This window comes from Euprymna scolopes, chromosome 8 (genome assembly GCF_053919585.1).
Source record: "Euprymna scolopes isolate OS-2025 chromosome 8, ASM5391958v1, whole genome shotgun sequence".
Taxonomy (NCBI): domain Eukaryota; kingdom Metazoa; phylum Mollusca; class Cephalopoda; order Sepiida; family Sepiolidae; genus Euprymna; species Euprymna scolopes.
The window spans coordinates 139,689,464-139,715,435 of NC_136489.1; the positions used below are offsets into that span (position 1 = coordinate 139,689,464).

The following is a 25,972-nucleotide window of genomic DNA, read 5'->3' on the forward strand; positions in this document are numbered from 1 at the left end:
AAGGTCTTTCGAAAACTACAAAAGGAAACAATTATTTTGCTATCTGTTAAATAAATACGGTAAATGAATTTAATTTTTTTCTTTTAGAAATTTACATTTCGTTAAAATATTCTGCGGATGAAGCAATTAACATTTCTTTTAGAACTTCTTTGCATAACAAAAACAAAAAAAAAAAATGTGAAAAATTTATTAAAAAAAGGAAATAGGTTAAACTTTTTTGTTTAAAATCTTTTGAACCCTAACTTTGCAAACTAACTAGTCACTCAGAGCCATTCAACTGTAGGGGCTTGGTCAACATTCACCGATGCCTGGTATTACAGTTGTGATGTGAGCATAGGTAAATGTTTCCCAACTCCTAACAAAAAAATAAAAAGGTTCTCAGAAACAGCATTAAGGCAGAGGCGATTTCGAAAGTTCAATAAATGACTTTTATTTAACAATAAAAATAAACAATTACCAAAAATTTACTTTTTTATATAGAAATAAAGAGGTAAATCAAGACATTAAATACAAATAAACATTAAAGGATGATAAGTATATAATTATATAATAAAAATAAATATAAAAATAAGCCAATTTATTTAGATTTAAAAAATAACATTATTATTGTTTAAAATATTTTTTAAAAAGTGAAATAAATAGGAATAATTTGAGACGATTGAATATAAAAAGCTAAAAATTTAATTAAAGATTTAGTTATTTTTAAATTTCATTTAGAAATAAGAATATTCTAGAAAGTGGAATAAAAATCAGTTAGCGACTGAAGCTGCAAAAAAAAAACTGTTATCGAAGATAAAGAGAAAATAAAACAAAAAATGAATATTAAAAGATAAACAAAGCATATTATTTCCCTTTTGCTGAATTAATCGTGACTTTTTCTTTATATTTTTTAATATATAAAATAACTCCTAAAATTGATTGTTATTAATTTCATGATGCATGTTTAAATCATGGTTAAAATATTTGTTTTGACTTTTCTTTTATCTTGAATGAAAGAAATTTTATGAAAAAAATCAAATCATTTTCGAAATTCTCTTAATTGTATTTCCACTTTTTCGCTGTACCAAATTTTTTCACTACACAAAAACTTTCGATTATATAATGGTATATTTCAAAACAACAATTCCATGGGAATCCGAATCAGAATCGTACTTAGTAATGGAATCGTTAATCAACATTTTCCTGGAATCTGAATCAGAAAAAATTTAGGAATCGTCCCAACTTGACGTGGCGCTTGCAAAAAAAAAAAAAAGAGAGAAACCTAGATTATTTATAGATTAGATTAATTCATTCTTCTACCACTTCTCATCTCATTCGCTCTTTATGATTACAAAAAAAACCCGTAGTCTATTATGTTTATTAATTTTTAATAGTTTTTTTTAATGCTACTATAGATGATAAAGTAACAAAACAAATGCATTTCAATTTCAGGTCAATAAAAATTATTTTTGTAACATGTTTGCTTTGTACTTATATTGACCAGTTTGAAAATAGAATTGTAACAAGAAAGCACTTGGTTTCTTTCTCAGTTTGACATAGATCTATGTGATATTTTAGCATACAAACAAAAAACCTGGCCAATAATAGTCATTTACTGCATACATATTCATTTTTACCAATATAAATTCTGAAAGACTAACTTGCTTGACAAGCTTTTAATTCTGAAATCGCTGCTTTCTACTGAGTCCTGTTTTACTATAAATCATCAAAAATATCTTACATTCATACGATTTCCTTTAAGCTAATAACGCTTTCAATATTTTTAATAAGGTTGATCATAATTTCTTCAATATAGTGAAAAGTTTATCATTATATTTACAATATTTGTTTTAATAAATTTTGTAGGCTTGATTAAATGACTATCAGAATTAGAAACTATCAAATTAGCATACTTAGCTTATGAATTTCATTACAATAATTTTCTATGCACTATGGGAATGTGTATAAAAAATTTTCTATGCACTATGGGAATGTGTATAAAAAATATAAACATTTAAATGTTTTTATTTACTGACGACTTCTGAAATTGTGGACGACTAAGTACAATTTAAAAATATGCTTTTCTTTATATCAAATACTGAATATACTTAAAATTAGAAATTTTAAGTGAACTATGAACTTAGTCTATACTTTAGATGAGTTGTATTTTAAACCCAGGATCTCCATATTTCAACTAAAAGATATTGTCAAAGAACACATGTTTCAAATCATGCAAATATTTTACTCTTATTATAAATCAGATATTATTAAATGCAAAGTTTTTGAAAAAGATGTTTTTTGGGTGTTTCTAAATTCAGTTTAAAAAAAAATTAAATCAAACCTAAAGTAAAAATACTCAATTTTCTGAAAGATTTTATTTTGGAAAGTCAACTCTGTCTACAGAAAAAGACTATACTTTACAGAAAATATAATGTTTATTAATTATCTAAATTATCTTTTTTAATAATGTTCTAAAACTTATACGTCGTTAGCAGAAGTAGGTTTATTGAAATAATATTTAATTTGTTTTCGTATATCTAACACCAGATATATTTAAAACCATGAACGTAAGTCAGTCATATTTTTGTTGCCATGGGAACATTGATAACTCCAAAACTATTTATCTGAAATTTTGCATGGTTGTTACTGCTTTCAAAGAGTATCAAATGTATACATCAAATTTGGAAAAATTTGAAGTTGAAATTTCATCAATTTCGACCATAACCACAATATAGGTCAAGTGTCAATGATGAACAAAACTGAAGTTACTGTCAAGTGTTACTTTCATTGTATCCATTATTGTAACTTATTATATATCCCCAAATAAAATCCATTTTGAGTTAGACCATGAATAATATTTTGACCACGTTTGGTATCAATTGGTCAAGAAATGTGGATACTAGACTGTACACTCAACTGTAAACATAATCTCTGCTTTGGTTTAGGTAAAAATTATAACTATTTCATATTAAAATGTATTACATTATAATCAAGTAGCTTTTGAGGGTGTGAACAATTAACAACCATTGAATAAGCTTTATTTTACTTGAAATTTCATATTTTCGAAATTGATTTCCATGGTTGAATTCCGCCTCCAAGTAACAGGAGGAATGAGTTTATCCTTTTCTTTCATTTGATAAATTGTCTGGAATAAAAAAAAGTAACCTGTCCTACAACTGTGTTAAACACAGCTGTCTCAAGAACATTCAAACCAACAGTTTTCATATACTAAAGGCTGTTACATATTCATTTAATAGTGAAAAGTCCATACAGCCTTCAAAGGACTATTTTTATTTTTTACCAGAAATCATTTTAGCTTCATCAATGAACTCTTATATTTGGATCTATGGAAATTCCATAGTTTAATGGGAAATAACTATTAATATTTTAATTTGTTCATTTTTTTTTTTTAAATTAACGAAAGAGAACTAGATACAAAGGAAAGCATATTCACTCAGTCTGAACAATTGGGGGAGAACTATACAGATTGATGATAGTTATGAGAGTGGGTGATGGGGACAAGCGCAGGCATATATAGAATGAAGCAGAAAAGAGACAAATAGTGGGGGAAAACACTTGTCACATGATTTATAGAGATCATGGAGAAATCTGGTTTTGAAATATATCAGCAGTGTTACTGTCCGCTAACCTAGATTACAAAACATAAAACTAAACAAACAGCTTAATATTGTAACTTAATGTGTCTGAGTTCATTTTAAGACAAAATCAGAGTAAAAATAATTTATTTTCTGCTCTGTTTTTTCCATTTTACACACCTCTTGGATATCTGGTCATGTGAACCCTTTGCACAAATTACTTTTAACATGGTATTCAAAGAGTCAGCATGAAGATCAGAACTCTCAGGCGTCAAAATATTTCATTGCATTTTGTTTCCATTTATAGGGCGCACTTTACAAATTTCTATTTCTGTTTCATTTGACCAAATAGAATTTATGTTTAATACTTTTTTTTTTTTACACCTTTTCGTAATTTCAGAAAAAAATTGCTTCAAATATGTTAAAGCATTATTAAAATTTCACATATTTTATATCAAAATAATTCTGAGACTATTAATAAATAGTAGTTTTTTGGCGTACCTTATAAGTTTTAAAGGAGCATCTGTCAAGTTTACTTGATGTTTAGCTGATCAGAATAGAAAAATACAGGTTTCTGGTTTCAGTTTAAGGTTCATTCTGATTGAGTGCACAATTTCAAGATAAAAATTGGCTGTATTCATTCTTTTTGTGGGCTGTTATCCTCATCACCGTAGTTGTTGTTGCTTCAGGTTTCCACCAACTCATCCTCTTCGGGTGATTAATCATGACAGGATAGGAATGCTGAGTCTCGTAACTGTATATCCAGTAATTACTGCCTTCCATAGTTGTTGTCCCATCATGTTTTGGCCAAATAATCCTCTGGCCTTCTTGAGTATGATTAAAACCACTATCTTCAAACAATGCTCACCTGCAACTGTAGAGATTACACACCTATTTACTGCACCATAATTGCTTTCTTTTGCTTATAAATCCTGTTAAGAAAATGTTTCACCAATGTAGTGGTTGTTGCATTTGCTCCATTGTACATGGTATAGCAGCCGGCTTATATTGTAGGGAATGGCAATGTGTGAAGAGGTTTTTCATAATTTGAGGAGCGGATTCAACGATCCTGAAGGCACATTTAGAGCATTATATATGTGTTGTGTATTTTTTTGTTTAGTTTTGTGGAAGATGCACAGGTTTTTTATTTGCTTTTGTTTTCTAGAATTAAGGATAAAATGTTTGGAGGATTTTAATAGAGGCTTTGATTTATCTAACAAATACTGGCTGCTACATATTCTTAGGCCATGAAGGTAGAGTTTTATTATAAATAAGGCCTGTTAGTGGGAATAAAAATCTATTTAGCTATTTTTCTGCATGGGTTTATGGTAAACTTGTAATGATAGTGGTGTTCTGCAGAAAAATATATAAACTTATTAAAAGTTATTTTCTTTTCTGTCGATAAAATTTATGGTGAGTTTAATGGCATTCAGTTTGTCAGTGATGTTTTGTTTTATCTTGTGAAGGAGGAAAATAAGTGTCATAGATGTATCTAAAATGCGTGGTGTCTGCATGTAATTTGTATTTAAAGGTACCTGTTTCTAAAACTAGACAAGCTAGGGTGGTGCTAAATGAATTATCGATATGTATGCCTGAATATGTATGCATAAAAACTGAATTGGTATTTTTATTTTAAAATCTTAATCTTTGACAATTTAAATTTATATCAGAAAATTTTATTTTTAAGGTATACAGCACTTTATTTTCTAGCACGATGAATGAAGACTGATCAGACCAGTAATGTATATAATAAATTATGTTGGTCAAAAAGGTTACAGAAAAAAATCAGCTTTCAACATTTCGAGGATAAAACTTCATATCAAAGCTTAAAATATTTAAAACTTGAATCACATTTTTTAAAATCCATAAACAAAACTGTTTAAAATTTGTTAAAAATATTTTCAGAGGTTTTTCATGGTCCATAATGAAAGGTTTTGTTTTTACTTCTGATAAAGTTAAGAATAAAAGTATGCTCATAATTTTTATTTCATTTTAAAATGTTTTCATTCTTTTGCTCTTGTTCTTTTAGACAAGAATGCAAGCATTACAACCTGATCCTAGAGCAAGATATAAAGGTGTAGTGGATGGTTTGTCTCGGATTTTACGTAGTGAAGGCATACGGAATACCGTCCGGGGAATAAATGCTGTGATAGGAGGTGCTGGTCCAGCACATGCCATGTATTTTAGCTGCTATGAACATATCAAGAGAAAAATGATGATGTCTGGTGGGAATCAACAAATAGCTAACGGTAAGTTAAGCCTGATTTTTGCAATTTTTACAAATTTACTAATTGTTTACATTACATTCATGAATATGGAAAACGGCAAGTTTTCTTTTTTTTTTTCTTTTGGCAGATATTAGCATTCACAAAACCCACTGAGGCAATCAAGTAAAATCACCAAAATACTGAATTAAACCAATCTTTTTTTTATTTATTTTTTTAATTACATTTTTATCCCAAACAAGGCGCAGTGCCACTTTTATGGAGGGAGCTACTATCTGAGACATAATTTGAAGGGATACTATGTAGGGAGTTGAGCAGCAAGATGTCTGTTTGCATTACACTTGAACTTCTGCATGTCAATACAATTGGGGAAGCTAGAACCTAAAAGGGAATTCCAAAGTCTAGCAGTTCTGGAGAAGAAACTATTAGAGTAGAATGCTTTCTGGTACCTGGGGATCTCTACTGTGCAGGGTGTGACTTTGCTGCTTGTCGGGTTTGTCGAGGGTATTTATGTCGAAGGAGTACAAGGGCATGTAATCTGTCGAAGCATCTACCATTAAAGTACTTGTAAAACAAGCAGAAGGATACAACATTTTGTCGATGGGGGAGAGGTTGAAGCTTAGCTGACAGTTTGGGGACTCTCTTTTGAATCCTGGAGTGAGAGACTAGTAGCAGATGCACCAGCCCAAATGTGACAACAATACTCCATACATGGGTGACTCCCCCTCCTCTGCTTTATTCAGTCCATGATATATATACTCCTATATATATATATGCCTAAATCCATATTGTTGGTCAGACAGAAGTTTAACAACTGTAAGATTAATCATATGATTTTGTTTATTTTATGAGTAAAGGAGATGTATGAAAAAGTAGCTGAATGTAAAACTATATTTGTTTCAAAGAAGTTAAGTAAAATTCTTGCATATCCTGTTTACAATTATGGAGTTCTGAATCTGTTTTGTTTTTCATTTAAATTGAAAGTACGATCTAAACAATTGTGTTAAATATTTCAAACATATTAAATTGATTTGTAAAAATATGTCCTTATTTATTAGGTACCAAAATTTTACATTTTGAAAAAAAATTTAATTTCTTTTTTGTAAACTAGTCTATATAATTAAAAATTTGAATTTTATTTTAATAATTAGCATATGTGATTGCAGTTTTTACATGAAATCCTAAAAAACTAGAAGGTAGGGGGGTAAAAAACAAATAATTTGACTCCAGTATAACTAAACTTCTTTAAATGCTTATAATTTTCCACTCACTTTTCATTCAATCCGAATTTAAAACAGACCTTTACTACTTGGTATGTTCGATGGAAGGATACGTTTCAACATGAGTTAGCATATATGGACGAAGCATGGAAAGTACTACTGGCTCCAAAATCAGGGTTTTAAATCCAATATTTTCTAACATTATGTTTTTTTCTAAAAGACAACACCCTAAACTACAAAAAAAATTTTGTAAATTTCAATTCTGATCTTTTCTGTGTTGTCTGTGCTGAGACTATAAACATCAGCTATTTATTGAAGTCAGAAAATGAAATAATTGCCTATTTTTCAGCCATTCATTTTTACTAATAAATAACAGAATTATCTTTAATTATATTTTTCATGATTGAGACTTACATAGATTTCAAAATAATTGAGATCTTGAGTTTCTGTTAATCATTTTTACATTAAATTTTCATAAAGTTAGTTTTGTGTCCATGTAACACACGTAACGCTTAATCAAATTTTTTTTCTCATTCTTCAATAAAACCTTTGATGAAAAAAATTCTTTCTGGTACGAAGCTAGTATATTACTGAAACAAAATAGCAAAAAAAAAATCTAGCAATTTTTTTCTTCTTGAAAGAACACTTTGAATTTGTGTAACACACGTGACATCAAATGTGTCATATGCCAAAATATCACTTCAAAATCTTCAATAATCAATGGATTTAAACATACTAAATAATCATACAATGCTATAAAATAGATTTATTTACTGAGAAATTTCAGGTTGAAAATGATAAAACACGTCCTGGTTTCTTCCAATATCTACCATTCCTACTGGAACTGGACTCAGTTTTCTGATCATATTTTCAGGCCAGTATGCAATTATATCAGCTTTATTGGCCTTTTCTGGAATACTTCATTACTGATACGTCTATATCAGTATCTATAATTGATAAAACGTCATCAGGAAATTTTTTTCCCATCATAGGAGACTAACGCCCAATCACCTACATTGATTTTCTTTCTATCCACATCCTCATCTTCATATTCAATAGTTGATGATGGATTCGTACTAAAATTTGTCTTAAACATTTCTATAGTCGAACCATCACAACTAATAACATGCATCTTACTGATACCTGGAGCATTTTTAATATTTTCCCTGAGTTTCTTTTCTTTTATCAACTTGGAAATTTGTTCTTCACTGATATTAAGAACAGTTACTCCCTTCAGGTCATTTTTTTGCTATTTTGTAAAAATCAGCAGAATTTTGTCCAATTGCAGCATTTTTACCTTGACTCATGACTAATATTTTTCTCACTAGAGATTTGGCTGAGCCACCATTTCCATCAACAACACCTTTTCCATGTGATGTAGCAAAATATTTCCAGGAAACATTGCATTTTAATGTTTTTGATAACATAGATACCAGTTTAACTATGTTTCTATTTTTAAATTCTGATGATGGCCCATCTGAGTAGATTATGAGCATGTCCCCCTTTTAAAACTGAATGTAGTCTGTCAAAGCATTTATAAAGGTAAAGACAGAATTTTTTCCTTTGTCTTAGCTATCTGTGATGATCAGGAATAGTTGGAAAACTTGACTTTTGCTATACAGAGCAGCAGTATATAAATTAATAAATTTTCGAGATCACAAAGCATTTTGGATTTTATTCTGATATTCACAACTGTAAGCTAGTGCGAAGTCACACTGTAAACATAGCAATCACTCCTCTTTTTGTCTTCCGTAAATGCTGTAGACTGAATCCGTTTAATTCTCACATATTTAAGAAAAGTTGCTGAAAAGATCTTCTTCTAATTAACTTAAACTTGTTTTTGGTCTATTCATAGATGTCGGGTTTCAGTTTTTATCTATTCTTTCCAAAAAACTGTGTCAGCATCGCTTTGCTCTATTGTGAACTTATTTTTCAATTGGCAATTAACACGAATACCTCTCCAACAAGGAAAAGTCAAATCAACACTGTCATCACAAAGAATGCTAGGTCTAAAGTATTTTAATTTTAAGAATGAAATTTTGTGAATTTCACATTTGCACATGTCTGGATGTTGATCTGTAACCCATTTGCTGGCCTCAGGGATGCAAATTTACTGAACCCTGCAGTAATGTCAGGGTAGGACTGTTTAAAAAGGTCATAAACCTCCTTTAAAAACATGATTAAATAATACTTTCTGAGTTTTGAATGTATCCCATTTTCCCAAACTGTCATTTCATCATGCATTCCAGGCATCGTATACACAACATCTGTATTTACATAAAAGTTTGTTATCAACTTTTTGTTCTCTTCTGTAAATCTTTGGTTTATTCTTTGTTCATGGTTATGTGTGATTTTTGGACTCAATTCCAGTCTTACCTGCTTTGTTTTGTATGTAACTTAGGCAAATTGTCATCATCTAATTTTGGGATTGCTTTTCTCGTTGCTTGAGGCATTTTGAACCCTTTGCCTGATTTGACAGGGAGTGACTCGATGATTTCTTGTGGTCTTAGCTTTTTACGTAATCGAGAAAGACACGTTCAGCAACTTTTTTACAGTGTACTTTTAGTTAATCTATATTCATTGCTTCACACTGACTTTTTCGAAGAGCATTTTCTTGTTCTTGAAAAGATGTACCTATTTTCTTTCTTTTCTCATTCTTTCAGCAGACGTTTTTTTCACACTTGAGGTTTCCATCTGAAAACTGAATTAACAGGCAATTTCTTAGATATAGAAAAAAGTAGCCATAAAAGACTTTCTATTCTAACTTAAAAAGCTACAGTCTCCCTGGATCGCCACCTTGTCGTGGTGGAGAACCTTGTGTGTTCCGATGAACCTGAGAGCGATGCCGTCCGGAGCCTAGGCTCCTGGTAGGGCCACCCATGGCGGTAAGGTTGAAGGGGAGGTTCCAGACAAAGAGTGATCCAAAAGACCTCAACGGCTGATGCGGCGGATGATGACAATAATGACACAACGGCACTGAAGGCGGATGAAGGCTGCAACAGAAGAGAGTCTCCAGTCGTCGTGATTCTCCATGCCATTGGTATCAGGCCCTCCTCTGCCAAGGGGCCGTGTGGTGGCTGCAGGCGCATCAGTCTCCCCACGTTAAAAGACATCACGCGCAGGCGTTCTCCCGAAAGGGAACACATCCTACTCTACATCATGGATGGAAAAGTCTTGTGACAGTCTTAGTCATTAAGCTCCCGGACTGAGGCAGAGAGAGCTCTCCCTTAATTCCCGGATAGAAAAAGTCCTGTGGCGACCAGGAAGTGGTGACGGGAGCAGGACAGTGTAGTCTGGCAGCTCCTAGCTGCAACCTGGCACATAGGCGGTGGGTGCCAGATTCAGTCGCTAACCTCACGGACCGAGGCAGAAAGAGTTTTTCGGCAGCTGCATCCATGACTGAGCAGCCCTGTTTAGGATCCACTCTGCTCACCCCAGTAGGGGAGGGGGGTTAGAAAAGGTACCCCTAAAAATAGCCTGCCTCAAAAAAACCCGTCTGGACTACCGCATCCAGAGGGATCACCACCACGCGGTCGGAAAAAGAAAGAAAATTTATGCCTATATTTTGGAACCTGGAATGTGAGGACCCTCATGGACAACAAAACAAGTGATCGACCCGAAAGAAGAACTGCCATTATCTCAAGAGAGCTAAGGAGGTTCCAGATTGACATAGCTGCGCTCTCTGAAACCCGATTGGCTGACGACGGGCAGCTGAGGGAGGAGAAAGGCGGGTACACCTTCTTTTGGAAAGGAAGGCCTGCAGAAGAGCCGCGTATCCATGGCGTGGGCTTTGCTATAAAGAACAGCCTCATCCGCCACCTCAATGAGCCCCCTGTTGGCATCAACGAACGGCTAATGACCATGCGCCTGATGCTTGCGGGCAACCAAATGGCCACTGTGATTAGTGCGTATGCTCCAACACTTGATGCACATGATGAAATAAAGGAGACCTTTTATGCTGACCTTGACACCATTTTATCCGGGGCCCCCAAGGGGGACAAGATTATCCTACTTGGGGATTTCAATGCTTGAGTGGGACGAGACCATCAGCACTGGAGAGGAACGCTTGGAAGAGAAGGAGTTGGGAACATTAACTCAAATGGTACACTCCTACTGACAAAGTGCTCAGAACATAACCTGATCATCACGAACACACTTTTCCGACAAAAAAACGCATTCAAAACATCATGGATGCACCCTCGAAGTAAAATCAGGCCCCTCATTGACTATGTCATTGTCCGTGCCAAAGACCGCTGTGATGTGCTGAACACCAGGGCAATGACCAGTACAGACAATTGTTGGACCGACCACCGTCTTATTCGCTCCATCATGTCTATCCATTTAATGCGGAAGCAAAGGATGCAAAAAAGACAGAGCCGACCAAAGCTCAACATCGAGCAGCTGGGCGATATCACCTACCAACAACACCTCCAGGCGGCTCTTAGTGCGGACCTGCCCAAGCAGTATCCGCATGACGCTGAAGAGCACTGGGACAAGCTGTCTTCTGCCATCATGGACTCCAGTATAAGCATCCTAGGGCAGAAAAAGCGGAAACATCAGGATTGGTACGATGAAAACGATACCGAAATCCAACAGCTTATAGACACCAAGAGGCAAACTTTTATCACCTGGCAGAATAACATCAATTGCAAGGTTAAAAGAGCTGCCCATGCCAAGGCTAAAGCGGCTGTCCAATCGACAGTCAGGAAGCTGAAGAACATCTGGTGGATGAAGAAGGCTCAGGAGATCCAGCAGTTTGCTGACTCTGGGGACACCAGAAGATTCTTTGAAGCCACAAAAGTGGTATACGGCCCCAGCTACCGTTCTCTGACCCCCCTTCGGTCTAAGGATGGGCTCACGCTGCTGAAAGGAAAGGGAGAAATAACAAATAGATGGAAAGAGCATTACAAGGATCTTCTGAACAGGGACACCACTCCAGAGATGGAGGCCCTTGAAAAACTCCCCCAACAGCCCATAATTGAGAGCATGGGAGAACCACCCAGTCTGGAAGAGGTGCGGGATGCAATTAGGAAGATGAAAAACAATAAGGCGGCTGGTTCTGACGGCATCCCAGCAGAAATCCTGAAGAAAGGCGGGCCTGATCTTCTCAGACACATCCATGCCCTGCTGCTCAAAATATGGGAACAAGAGAAAATCCCTGCACAACTTAGAGATGCCCTAGTTGTCTCCATCTTTAAGAAGGGAGACAAGGCAAACTGTGGGAACTACCGGGGCATTTCTCTCCTCTCTACCACAGGGAAAGCCCTAGCTCGGGTTTTGGCTAACAGGCTTACACCCCTTGCAGAAACCATCCTTCCCGAGTCCCAAAGTGGCTTTCGACCAAATAGAGGCACGATGGACATGATCTTCACTGCTCGTCAACTCCAAGAAAAGTGCAGGGAGCAAAATTTACCATTATACATGGCTTTTATAGACCTTACTAAAGCCTTTGACTCTGTGAACCGTCAAGCCCTTTGGCTGGTTCTTGCAAGGTTTGGATGCCCAGAGAGGTACATTCGGGTACTGAGACTGCTGCATGACAATATGTCAGCTACAGTCCTCAGTAGTAGTGGAGATGAAACAGAGCCCTTCAGGGTTGACACGGGAGTGAAACAGGGATGTGTCATTGCCCCAACCCTGTTCTCCATCTTCATTACTGCTATCCTCCATCTTACGGACAAACATCTTCCCCATGGAGTTCGGATTATGTACAGAACCGACGGCCGACTTTTTAACATCAACAGATTTAGGGCCAAAGGTCGAACGAACATCATATCCATTATGGAGCTACAGTATGCAGACGATAACGCCCTTGTAGCCCTCTCAGAAGAGGACCTACAGTGTACACTGGTTGCCTTCACGAGGGCGTACAAACAGCTAGGACTAACAATTAATATAAAAAAAACCAAATCCTCCATCAATCACCACCAAACAGTACTCCAGTCTCACCCCCAAACATCTCCATTGACAACGCAAGACTGGAAAATGTGGACCACTTCCCATACCTAGGCAGCATCCTATCATCAAAAGCCAACATAGATGATGAAATACAACAACGTCTCAGCTGTGCCAGTGGGGCTTTCTCAAGGCTAAGGAAGAGAGTATTTGAGAACCGTGACCTTCTGGCAAAGACCAAAATCATGGTATATAAAGCTGTCTTGCTGCCCACTCTTCTCTATGGATCGGAGACCTGGACCACATACAGGAGGCACGTAAAAACCCTGGAGACGTACCACCAAAGATGCCTCCGAAAAATCCTCAGAATTAGTTGGAAGGACCGACGCACCAACACCAGCGTCCTGAGTGAGGCTGACATTCCCACTATCACCGCTACTGTTGCTCAACGCCAGCTCAGATGGACTGGTCATGTTGTCCGAATGCCGGATCTCCGCCTCCCAAAACAGATTTTCTACTCTCAGCTTGTTGAGGGAAAGCGTGCCCAGGGTGGCCAAAAGATGAGGTATAAGGACAACATCAAAGCAAATCTAAAGCGGTTTCACATGGACCTTAAGACATGGGAGGACGTGGCTGGGAGCAGGTTGGCATGGAGGAGCGCTGTCCACAAAGGTGCTGCGCTTTATAGTAGTGACCTAAATAAAGCTGCTGAGGATAGGCGCAAGCACAGAAAGGACAGATTATTAACCAGACACACCCAACCCTACCCCACCACCACTACCTTTATCTGCCCAAATTGCACAAGACAAATTGGGTCTAGGATTGGGCTCTATGCTCACCTGAGGACCCACAGAAGCCACAACGGAGGACAGTCTTACTCGGACACGAGTGACCGCCGATGATGATGATGATTCATTGCTTCACACTGACTTTTTCGAAGAGCATTTTCTTGTTCTTGAAAAGATGTACCTATTTTCTTTCTTTTCTCATTCTTTCAGCAGACGTTTTTTTCACACTTGAGGTTTCCATCTGAAAACTGAATTAACAGGCAATTTCTTAGATATAGAAAAAAGTAGCCATAAAAGACTTTCTATTCTAACTTAAAAAGCTACAGTCACTTAACATTCTATTTATTACTTAAACTTATTTAGAAATAGAAATATGTCTAACCCTTTGATATCCATAGATTTTAATACAAAATCTAATGATTCATAAAGATGATAAAAAAGTAATTTATTTTGTTACTAAATATTTTTATCATCTTTAGTTGTAACGCATGCTATTTTTGTAATTATGCTAATTAATTTCTTTATCTAAATTTTGGAGTCGAGCAACTAAGTATTGATATGGAGCAAGGTGTAAAAAGAAAAACAGAAAAATATTTTACAATAAAAGGAATTGTTTTAGTTTCAAAGTTTAATAAAAAAATAAATGGCACTCATTGTTTTGTTTTTTTTTTCTTAACACCAATTTACAAAAATAAAGTTAACAATTATTTTAGAAAATTCATTTCATTGAAACAAGAATACTATGAAATGTTGAATCTAATATTTTTCCTAGCATAATTAAGTTTCATTTTAACGGCTTTAAATAGAAACATAAAAACAGCTATAATAAAAATAATATATATATACTAGCATGGGTGCCCCGCGTTGCCCAGGTGTTTGGAGGTATGTGTTGAGCAAAAAAAAAAGTGGTAGTAAGAAGGCAGGCTCAAACCTGTACCATGAAGGAGGAAAAAAAACGTGGCATCTTTGCTGTTATGACCACCACCAAACCGGAAGTGACATAGGTTTAAATTAAGGCTAGATAATCGAAAACTTTTGAAAATATCGGTGAAAAAAGCGACCCCTTCCTGTAGAAAAGTGCCCAGTTGAGGGTGAAGAAATTAATGTTTTTTAGCCAATTTTTCGGCATTTGTCGTCTGAAGGATCGAGCTTCAAAATGATACTGATCTTGTGAAAATCCGTCGCCTCTGACGAAAGTTTTAGGCAGACATGCAAACATACATACATACATTTATATATTAGTAGCTCAAATTTTCGACCCAAACCTTGCTCTATCTCTGAATACCCTTTATGTAAAATTTCAAATATTTAGACCAGTAATTGTCTGAGTAATTTGGTAGAGATTGCAGAAATCAAATTTTTTTTAACTTTGACCCCTTAACATTTATTGTTTTGGGCTCAATTCAAGTTATTAATTAGATCCATGTCCAAGGAACCTATATCTAAAATTTCAAGTGTTTAGACCCAAAATTGGTGGAGGAGTTTGGTAGAATTTTCAAAGGTCAAATCGTTGAACTTTGCCCGAAAACCGAATAAAAAGATTTTCCATGTTTTTCTTAACAGCCAAATTTCTGGCCGAAAACAGATTACAAAGATTTTCTCAAATCTCAGTACCCTGTATATCAAATTGCAAGTCTGTAGACTGAAAATTGACAGTTATTGTGTAGGGAAATGTACACAGACACTTTCACTTTTTTAGATATATAGATATAAAAATAACGTTTTTGTTGTATTAAGCATTCCTATCCTGTTTTTAATGATGCTTTTATACAAATAAACTTTCTATTGAATTTTTTTGTCCTAACTGAATATTTAAAAAAAAAACTGAAATTTAAACAAAACACGTGACTTTTCATTCAAATGTTAGAACATCATAAAGTTGAGGTTTTCTAGTACAAAAATAAATCAAGATAGAAACTTCGCTAAAAAGGTATATAATAGCCAATATACATTTTCTTTTTATAATCACACTTGTAATGTTTTCTAAATAATTAAAAATTAAAAAATGTATAATTCATTGCTGTAAACCACTTTGTAAACAGACATTTTGTTATGAATTTACATGACGGTAGTGCACATCAGTCACGAGCGACACGCAAAAAAATCAAATGTCACACTCGCTATCATGATACATACATGAAAAGTAGTTAACTAATTCATTTAAAATTTTATGACAAAAGAAATAAATTGTTTCTTTGCCGATTATTTCAAACAGCAGCATCATTTGGCAACCAGTTTTCAGCTTTGTTGATATGAAATGCTTTTATTTCAAATAGGTCCTTGTTAAAATAAATTATTGAAGAAAAAATAATTAGAATATTTAATTTTTCTTTTAATTAGAAGTTAAGATATTCAAAATAAATTTCTTTATCAGCCATATGGAAAACTAAGCTGGCCTTTTCGATTTTTTTTTACACTAAGTCACCAACATGGGTTATTGCTGCTTGAAAAATGAGCACTGTCCGAAAAATTTCTACTTGAAAATTGTGTGCATTCAAACAGTTTTCAAAATAACTCCTTCATATATTTTTGATACATACATGAAAAAAATAAAGTTTTTTACAATAATCTTTGCAGGTTTGAAATCTTTTCAATGAAAATTGTTTATGCCATAGAACCTGAACTTTAAGGGATAGTGTGGTCCAAACCAAATGACCAATTCACTTAGGACAAAAACTAACATTAAGAAAATACTTTTGTTGCCAAATTTGAGTATTTTCCCACTTCACGGAGCTTTGGAAATCAATGAGATGCTGCATGGGTAACACACGTGACAACAAGTACCTTAATTCTCAGGGGTTCAATGAATAAAAATTTACTAAAAGACTATTGTAATAATTAGAAAACTCCATAAAAATTTAGAAAAACACATTTTATAAAAAAATAAAGGCACAATTCAAAGTTTACACATTGTTTAACAATGTTTAAAATATCCTTCCCATCTGAATGTAATGCACGTGATGCTAAAAACAAAACTATTAAAAAAATGGTCATAGGTATGTTTTTTTACACATGAAAGAGTAATGTCTTAAGACTAAATAAGCCAAAAAGAAAAGAGCAAGGGTGATTTTTAAATAAATGTTATCGCTGAAAACCCTTCTGAACTGTAATACACGTATCATAGAATGGCCCTACTTCGTAAGCTGGGTACAGCAGAACATGAAGGATATTCAAATTTCATCCTTCCGAAAGAACCAGGAGACTTCACATTTGATGAAACAATAGCACAGTTATCGGACATTTTTGGTGAGTCAGCATCTTTATTTAATATTTTGGTGAGTCAGCATCTTTATTTAATATTTTGGTGAGTCAGCATCTTTATTTAATATTTGTTTCAAATTGAAGAAAAATGCTACAGATAATTTTCTCAAATATGCTGGAATTGTTAATCTACAATGTGAAAATTTTCATCTGAAATCGCTGACATAGGATTAATTCAAATGCCTCATTTTCATCTCAGGGTTACAATCTCCAGAAGATGCAAACATTCGCACACGTCTACTGTCTATGGTTGAAGAAGACAAAGACATAATGGTACAAATTCTGACCACAGAATGTCAATAACTAATCGATCTAAAACGAGATGAAACAACAAAGCCCATTGGTTTGTAACAACATCACATCGGTAGAGAAATCACAGACTGGAAATAGAAAGAAGCCACCAACACCCATCATGTGTAGAGGTGCACTATGCTTGTTTTTGCCCATTTAAAAAACACATGTTAGCACTGTTCATGTCGTGGTTACAAGGACAGATTTTGTGGTAAAGATAACTGCAACACTTCCAGGATGAACATTGCACAGCCAAGAGATAAAAACCACAGAAAAACACCAGGACCAGAAAGCCACATCGAATTCAATTTTTGCTACTTTCAATGTAAATTTTGAAGCTTGAAGAAAATATATACTTGTTGAGATAAACAATAAGCCAGTGAACTTTCAGTTTGATATCACTTTTGATATCACTTTAATTTCATGTCCAACCTGGGAGTTGTTGGGAAAACCAACTCTTAAGACAACTTATGTTGCTTGTGGTGCATCGGGAAACAAGATATAACTAACTGGTCAGTTAACATGAAATTTCTCTTTTCAAGGAAAAAAAAATCAAGTGTGTGTTATGTTTCTGATGCATCAACTCTGAATCTTCTTGGTTTGGATTTTATTGGAGAACTTGATTTTTTTTAATGTTCCCCAAAAATCAATTTTCAATTCTTTCAATATTAATGCTGCAGCAGATGCTGAAACACATTTTAAGAATATACTTAAAGCAAAGTTCAGCAATATTTTTCAAGAACGTTTTTAATGTTGTTCTAAAGTTAAAACGACTTTAAAACTGAAGGCAGATGCAAAGCCAGTCCTCAGACCAAAGCATCTGGTACCATACGCAGCTTTAGCCACAGTAGAAAAAGAATTGGATTGTCTACAACAAGAATGAGTAATACAACCTACAAATTACTCATCCTAGGCAACACCTATTGTCATTGTGAAGAAGGCTAATGGCAAAGTATGCCTATGTGTGGGCACAGGGCTAAATGACAGACAAACCAGTATCTACTACTCGTACCGGAGGATCTGTTCTCAAAACTCAATGGTGGAACTGGTTTTACAAAACTGGACCTTGCAGATGCATATCTACAAATGGAAGTTGAAAATTCCAAAAATCTTCTCACTATCAACACTCACAAGGGACTCTTTCAATTTAACCGCCTTCCATTTAGGGTCAAGTCAGCTGCAGCAATATTCCAACAAACTATGAATACAATGCTCAGGATTGCCAGAAGTTTCTGCCTACATTGACAATATTATTGTTACAGGCATATCCCAAGAGGAACTTTTGCATCATTTCATTGCAATGCTGGATCAAATTCAACAATATGGATTTCATTTAAGACGAGACAATGCAAATTCCTCCAATCTTCTGTGAAATACCTTGGATTCATTTTTGACAAAAATGGTTGAAAACCAGATCTGGATAATATCCAGCCAATAAAGCACATGGCAGCTCCAAAGGATGTTGCAATGCTACAATCCTTTCTGGGTTTTGTAAATCACTATGGTTCTTTCTTACCTGAACAGTGCAAGTTGCGGGGACCTCTGAATAATCTTTTACAAAAAGATACCAAATGGAATTGGTCAAGCACATACAAAGAATCAAAACACTTTTTAGTTCTGATCTACTGTTGGCACACTACAATCCATTATTAGACATTTTTGCTGTGATGGATTCTTCAGACCATTTTCTCCTGATGTAACCAAAAAAGCTATTGCACATGCATCAAACTCATTGACGTCTGAAAGAAAGAAAAGCCAAATTAAGAAAGAAAGAAGGGCTTTCTTTCTTAATTATCTACATGGTAAAGAAATTTCACAAAATTCTATAAGGCCATCATTTTACTCTGATCACAGACCACAAACACTTAATAAATATTTTTGGTTCCCGCAAAGGAATTCCAATTTATACATCAAATCACTTACAAAGATGGACAACTATGCTTTTAGATTACGGCTTTTCTATAAAGAACCAACCAGGCAGATGCGTTATCCAAACTCATATCTTCTCATCAAAAACTAGTGGAAGACAGTCATCACTGCTATATCTGTGGAACTTGAAGTTGTCTCTGTGCTTGTTTCCACAGTGAGATTGCTACATGTCACTTCAGAGATGATTCAGGAAGCTACAGCCGCAGATCCATTCTTACAGAAAGTTTAGCGTTTTCCTCTCACAAGCTGGCCAAAAACATGCACTAATCAGCAACTCCAACCATTTTTTTCAAAGATTTTCTTTATCCAAGATCAATGGAACACTTCTTTTTGGAGAACATGTTGTTGTCCCATTCAAACACCAGAACAGAGTTCTCAAGCAATTCCACTATGAACATCAAGGAATTAATCGGATGAAAGCCTTGGCACATGGCTATGTGTATTGGCCAAACATGGACAGGCAATTAGAGGAACTTGTAAAAAGTTGTGCCAAATGTCAACTGGTTATGAAGCCTTCTCGGAAAACAACATTGCATGTATGGCCTACCCCAGAAATGCTTTGGTCATGACTACACATGGACTTTGCAGGACCAATTAATGGACATTACTTTATGTTGGTTGATGCTTGGAGTAAGTGGCAAGAAGTTTTCCAGATGAACCATGCTACATCAAATGAAACTGTAAAGAAATCCAAATTGCCCAAATGGAAAATCTCTTGCTGAAGCACTGATGAACAGAAAAAATGTTTACCAATGAATGCTATTCGTCCATCATCAAATAATCTTCCTAAGAGAAATAGGACGATAGAAAACCAATTTAATTGCCATCTTGGAGCAAGGTCACGTAAATTCCTACCAGGACAACCTGTATTGGCAAAACACTACCACAATGGTAAAGAAAAATGTACACATGGTCACATAGTACATCGTTCTGGTAATGTAATCTATGATGTGGATGTACAATCATTTATTTGGGTCAGATCAGCTGCGTCACTCTTATTTTCTAAAGAGACAATCAAATAACACGCATTCCATTAAATATTTTACTGGACACATTTGAATTACCTCAAAACGTTCAAGCAACATGCAGTAAACAAAGCAAGTCTAAGAAGAAAGGTCCAACTGGAAGGACATGACGAAGATGCAAACCAACTTTAACTCTACAAATAGACCCACATCAAACATCCTACAAGCACCATATTTCAAAGGGGAAGTGTTATAGTGATCAAAAGGGGAAATAACTCTAATAAAGAAAGTAAGAGTTATCGCCCTTTATAGATTCTAGAAAAACACTAGAGAGTTTCAAGAGAGCAAAAAATGGACAATATGACGCCTGGCCGAACACATGCATATCGTTCTGTAAATAATTAAGGTTTCTGCCATGAATAAATTGTATTTCACTTACAATGAGCTTGTTTACTTATTACTCGTAAATTCCATTATTCCGACAAATCATTTCTCTGGATACAACACTAAGGAAATCAGACTCTTGTGAAAATCTATTTCCAACATTGATATTATCAATATAACAGTTTGACTTAATCCTAGTAAATTGTTTTAAAAATCGAGTTCACAATGACAATAAAGTGGACTACCGCATTATCTTACTAAACAAGTTGCCTTGCAAGAGGCTTGATTGTGTATGAGTCCAATTCACTTGCTAATTGAGTTTCTCAACCTTCAGCAATACAAGTTGAAATTTCACTTTATGTAACTCTTCTGAACATGAGATTTGCAATGAAATCTGTTTTATCATCCCAGCAGACACTGCCAACTCTTGATGTGACAATTCTCAAAAGGCGAGTTCTCAATCAAACTTTTCTTCAACGATCAGGAGATCCAATAGTAGACATTCAAGGTGGTTAGATTGAGCCTATGCCAATCCACCTATTTTGGAGATTTTCATGGTCTCTTCTTGGCTTCAGACTCAAAACTGTAAGATAGTGTTTAAGAATTTTTTTCTCCGCGTGAAATTTTTTTTTTTTTTTTTTCATATAAATTGGTCATTTAGACTTTTTAGAATTTTACTCTTTATACTTTAACGCAACCTGAGATATAATTTCTTTCATGCAATACACACTGTATATTTTTCGATATAACTTCAAATGTTTTTATTTAAACTGTTATCTTATTTTAGTTGGCAACAAATACTTAGGGAGACAACATTTTAAATGAAAAAATTGAAATAGCTTAAAATATTTCAATATTGGTATCTATAGAAAGAGCTTGATGAGCTAAGAAAGAATCTTTTTAAATGTTTTTAAATCCAATTAAAAGTAAGGAAATTATGACTATTTTTGTGCCTCACGTTTGGATATTTTCCCTCTTTAAGACCATATGCTTTTTTACACTACTTTTTCAGCAAAAATCCTATATCTTTGTTAAAACAGAAGATTAAGCAATGAAATTTACCATATAAGTGTATTTTTGTGCTAGGAATTAGAATATGCTACTGAAAATCTCCAAAAATTAATGGTTTCCAAATAATCTGCAGTAAATGCACATAAATATACTGTGATTCCTTAAAAATGCCATTAAAAGAAAAGTTAAAGAACTCAAAGCTGAATTGTAATGCATTATATGTACAAATAACTGAAATCGAAATCTGGGACTGTTTAAAAATGAATATATTGCAATATTTCTTTGGTATTAATGTAGATTAATACCTTCCGTTAACCTCCCACCCCATCTGACCACCTCTCCAAAATATGCGATTTTACCTTTTTAAGCAATTACGTGTGAATACCTTAAAAAAAAACTTTAATGAAAGATAAACAAGTATTATTTTAGAATTTAATGTAAAATGACTCCCCATTTTGAATCGTTCTAGCGTTTTAGGGCAGTTAACCTTTTTTTTTTTTTTTTTTCTATTTTCTATTCTTGTGCGCCTTTTTTTTTCTAAAGAGGATTATGTGTGGTTTTAAGAGGGTCTTTGTGAAATTATGAGAGGGTGGGGAGGTTGTCACTCTGACTTTGGGCTAATGATAGAGCTAAGGAAAATTATGTGTGAACATCCTGAAGACTTGATAGAAACAAAACAAAAACAATTTTAGAATTTAGAGTGGAGGTTAGTTTCACATAAATTTAATGTAAAATAATTCACCATTTCGAAACCATTCTAGCATTTTAGGACTAAAAAATCTTACCAAAAACGCTGTTTTATGATGTTAACATTTTTAGCACTTTATTTGCTTAAAACTCTTAAAATATATAATGTACATTATTATTTATTAATTTATTTGAAAGTATATTCATTTTCAAATAAAACGGAGGTATTTTTAGGACTTAAGATGCTTTGGTTTTTAAAATATGATGATTTTAGCAGAACCCCCTTGAAATCCGTAATTAATTATCCAAAGTGTTTTTATCGTCCGTGTGTATTTCTATTTTAAAAGATAAATGTAAAGATAATTCATATACAGGAATGTTGTATCTCCCTCCCCTTCCTGCCTCCATGTCAGTAGAAACTGATAGATCATCAAACCTGATGCCATATTTTTCACATGGATCTTTTAAAACTTGACAAAGGGCTATGATTTCTAGTTGGCAATTCATCTGATGATTTTCTTCCCAAAAATGTTTTTAGATCATGCAAAGCATCTGATCATTAATCATAAACAAGGTATCAAAGCGAAGAAATTTAAATAGTTACATGATGGCAGTTTATATGAAACTTTGATGTAACTAGTAAATCTACTCTCTAATATTGACTCAGATTTTCAAAGTTAGATCCAAATAGCAATCCATACATTGCTTTGATTTGGGCTAACTTTTTATTTGTTTTCCCCCTAAGTTTTATTGCTACAAATATGATTCATTTTTCCTTGATATTTTGGTCAGGTAAAAGCAATGTTACATTGGACACATTCTTCCTTACTGCCATAGACAGAAGCATTCAATTTGTCTTTTGACTCCAACGCTATTTGATAACCACTTATGTGCATAAAATGAATGTGTGAGACCTTCGGTTTTTTTTGGGGGGGGGGTAGAAAAAAGAAGTATGATTTCTGTCTTGTCTCTTATTTCTCTTTCTTGCTTTTATTTTTTTTCCCGTTTTTCTTTTTCTCTTTTTATTTTTTTTTAGAATTAGGTGTGATTTTACAAGTTTTCTTGTTTAGTGCTGGATTCAGGGTTAGTAATAGGGGGAAGGAGAACTTATTGAATTTAGAGCTAAAAAATTTTTTTATGCCACTCAAACCTAGAATATATGGTAGTGTAAATAATTGATGCTCCCTACACGTGCACACGCACACACACACATCTCCCATAGCAAAACATTTTTTGGTTAACTGTCATAAAATACTAGAATAGCCAATTAAATTTCACAGAAATTGGAGGGGGGCAATTCATCTTGGTTTCAGATTTTTTTTCCATTGGCTACTTACATCCTTCATAAATTTTAAAATATTTCCTTAATTTAATAATAGGTAACACGCTTTTCATTCTTTCTAATTTATATCTAACTGGTTGTTTCTGTTATATGCTACAAGTTATATACTACAAGGAGATAAATTATTTTTTATGATTTTTTTTTAATGAATATAAGGAGTCTTTCCATTTTCTCATGGACACTTCACAGCTGCCATTTTGAAATACAGACACTTCTACCTTTTAAGTTATCTAGCTATTCAGATATATGGCTTCATTTGAAAAAATACTCGATCTACAGTTATAGATAATAAAACTGCTTAACTATTTTATTTCTATTAATTATTACAAATAATGTTTAATATAACCAAGTACTGTTACAATACCAAAATAAATGTTTCATACAATGTCTGGCTTTGAATCTGTGCACACAAGTTAAACAATAGCAAAATTACATATTAACATTTAATTTGCACAAAATATATTAATTTCAAAACTAATTGTAAAACAACTTTAAACTTTATTTAAAGTTTATAAACAGTGAAAAGCTTAGGAAGATGGTGCAGGGATATATTAAGTGATAGAAGCCAATGAGTGGAAATACAACAGCAGACAGGAAGGATTAAAGGTAATTGAAAAGACCGAGCTACCTGGAAAGTACAAATGTTGATGTCTTAAATTTTGGCTGTACCTTCGAATAATGTGGCATTTGCAAAAGTACCATTAACGCATGTAGAACAGATCAAGCAGCGGTGTGGAGTGTATATAAGGAAGTAGTTGGTGTTACCAAGGATGTTAAACAACAACTCTGCAATATTTGGAAGAGACTGACAGCTGAGGCTACCTATTGCATCAATTGTTGAAAAGTATAAGGTGTTAAAAGTGAGGACAGTAATGATACTTCATTTCTCCAACGATATAGAAGAAACATAAAAACATGTAGCATCAATACTTTTGAATATCTTAAACTAGACAGCCCCAACTGGCCAATAAAAATAACTTAGATTAAATGGCTAAAAGAAATTGAGTTCAATGAATTTTAGGGTCTCTTGTGTACCAAATTAAATTACATAAATAAATAGGAATTGACAAAAAGAATTTAATTCTTGGCTTCACCTTGGCAAAAGATTCTTATTTCCCTCCAAAATGTATTAATAAAATAATTACCAATTCTCATATCTCTGTATATGTGCATGTATTTCTTACATAGGCATCACCACTTATCAAGGCCAAGAGGCCACTCAGGGATAAGGGTTAAAGAGTGTACAGTAGACATTGGACAATATAGTAATCATTAGTAATGAAAATTTGGTAAATTTGATAACTTATATAGAACAGCTCATCAAGAACTTATTTATGTTAGACTTGAACACAACCATATTGTAGTCAGCCGGAAAGCAGGAAAACGGAAGACAATTCCACAGGCGTGCAGTTCTAAGAAAGAAACTTTGTTCATGGAATCTACGTTTAGGGTTAGGCACAGATAAAGAGTGGGGGGAATTATTGATAGCGTGTACAGCTAGACGAGTGTTTCTTGTGAAAGTTTGGCGAGGGGGGACCATAGATTGAAGCTCAGTTGAACACCTTCCATGAAAATAACGATACATCAGAGACAAACTCGCAACATCTCTTCTGTGAGATAGAGGTTGCAAGGAAGAGAAAAGGACATCTCCTACAAGGCTACGAAGTCTATTTTGAACTCTATCAAGGCAGGACAAGTCCTTTCTAGCAGCTCCTGCCCAGATGTGGCAACAATATTCCATCCTTGGACGTATCTGGCTCTTATATAGATAGAGAATAGCATCAGCAGTGAGATATTTACCGGATCGATAGAAAGATCCCACCATTTTTTCCAGCGGCCTTGGCAACAGATTTGATGTACGTGTTCCATTTAAGATCAGGAGTAAAGGTCAAGCCCAGAAGCTTGTCAAAATTTGAGGCCTCCTGAAGACGAGAGCCATTCATTTCATTTGATGCCAGATGTGGATCAGAATGTTGATGATGTAAAGAGAGAAGCTTGGTTTTAGATGCATTAAAAGTAACCAACCACTCCTTTCCCCATTGTACTACGTGCTCAAGATCAGAGGAGAGAGAATTGGAGAGAACTTGGTCGTTTACTGTCTTAGATGTGCTACCATAAATGGTAGTGTCGTCAGCATAAATGTCTACAAATGATGTAAGGATGTGATTTGGAAGATCATTAATGTAGATCAGGAAAAGAGTTGGGCCCAGGATGGACCCCTGAGGGACACCGGCATTAATACTGTGAGCTTCTGATTTTTGCCCCTCAACTACTACTCTTATGAACCTATCAGAAAGAAATGATTTAATAATTGAGAAGACATTTCCAGCTATACCATAGCTAGAGATCTTATGAAGTAAACCTTTATGCCATACCCTATCAAAGGCCTTAGATATGTC

At 34.4% G+C, this 25,972-nt stretch overlaps 1 protein-coding gene across 1 annotated transcript in view; it reads left to right on the forward strand.

The window, feature by feature from the left end:
* LOC145283785 (mitoferrin-1-like) overlaps positions 1-25,972 on the forward strand; it is a 117,966-nt gene that overhangs the window by 59,429 nt on the left and 32,565 nt on the right. Inside the window, exon 2 of the mRNA XM_080132851.1 lies at positions 5,605-5,824. Within this exon, the coding sequence (XP_079988977.1) occupies positions 5,605-5,824 (220 nt within the window). The remainder of the gene's footprint in view (positions 1-5,604; positions 5,825-25,972) is intronic.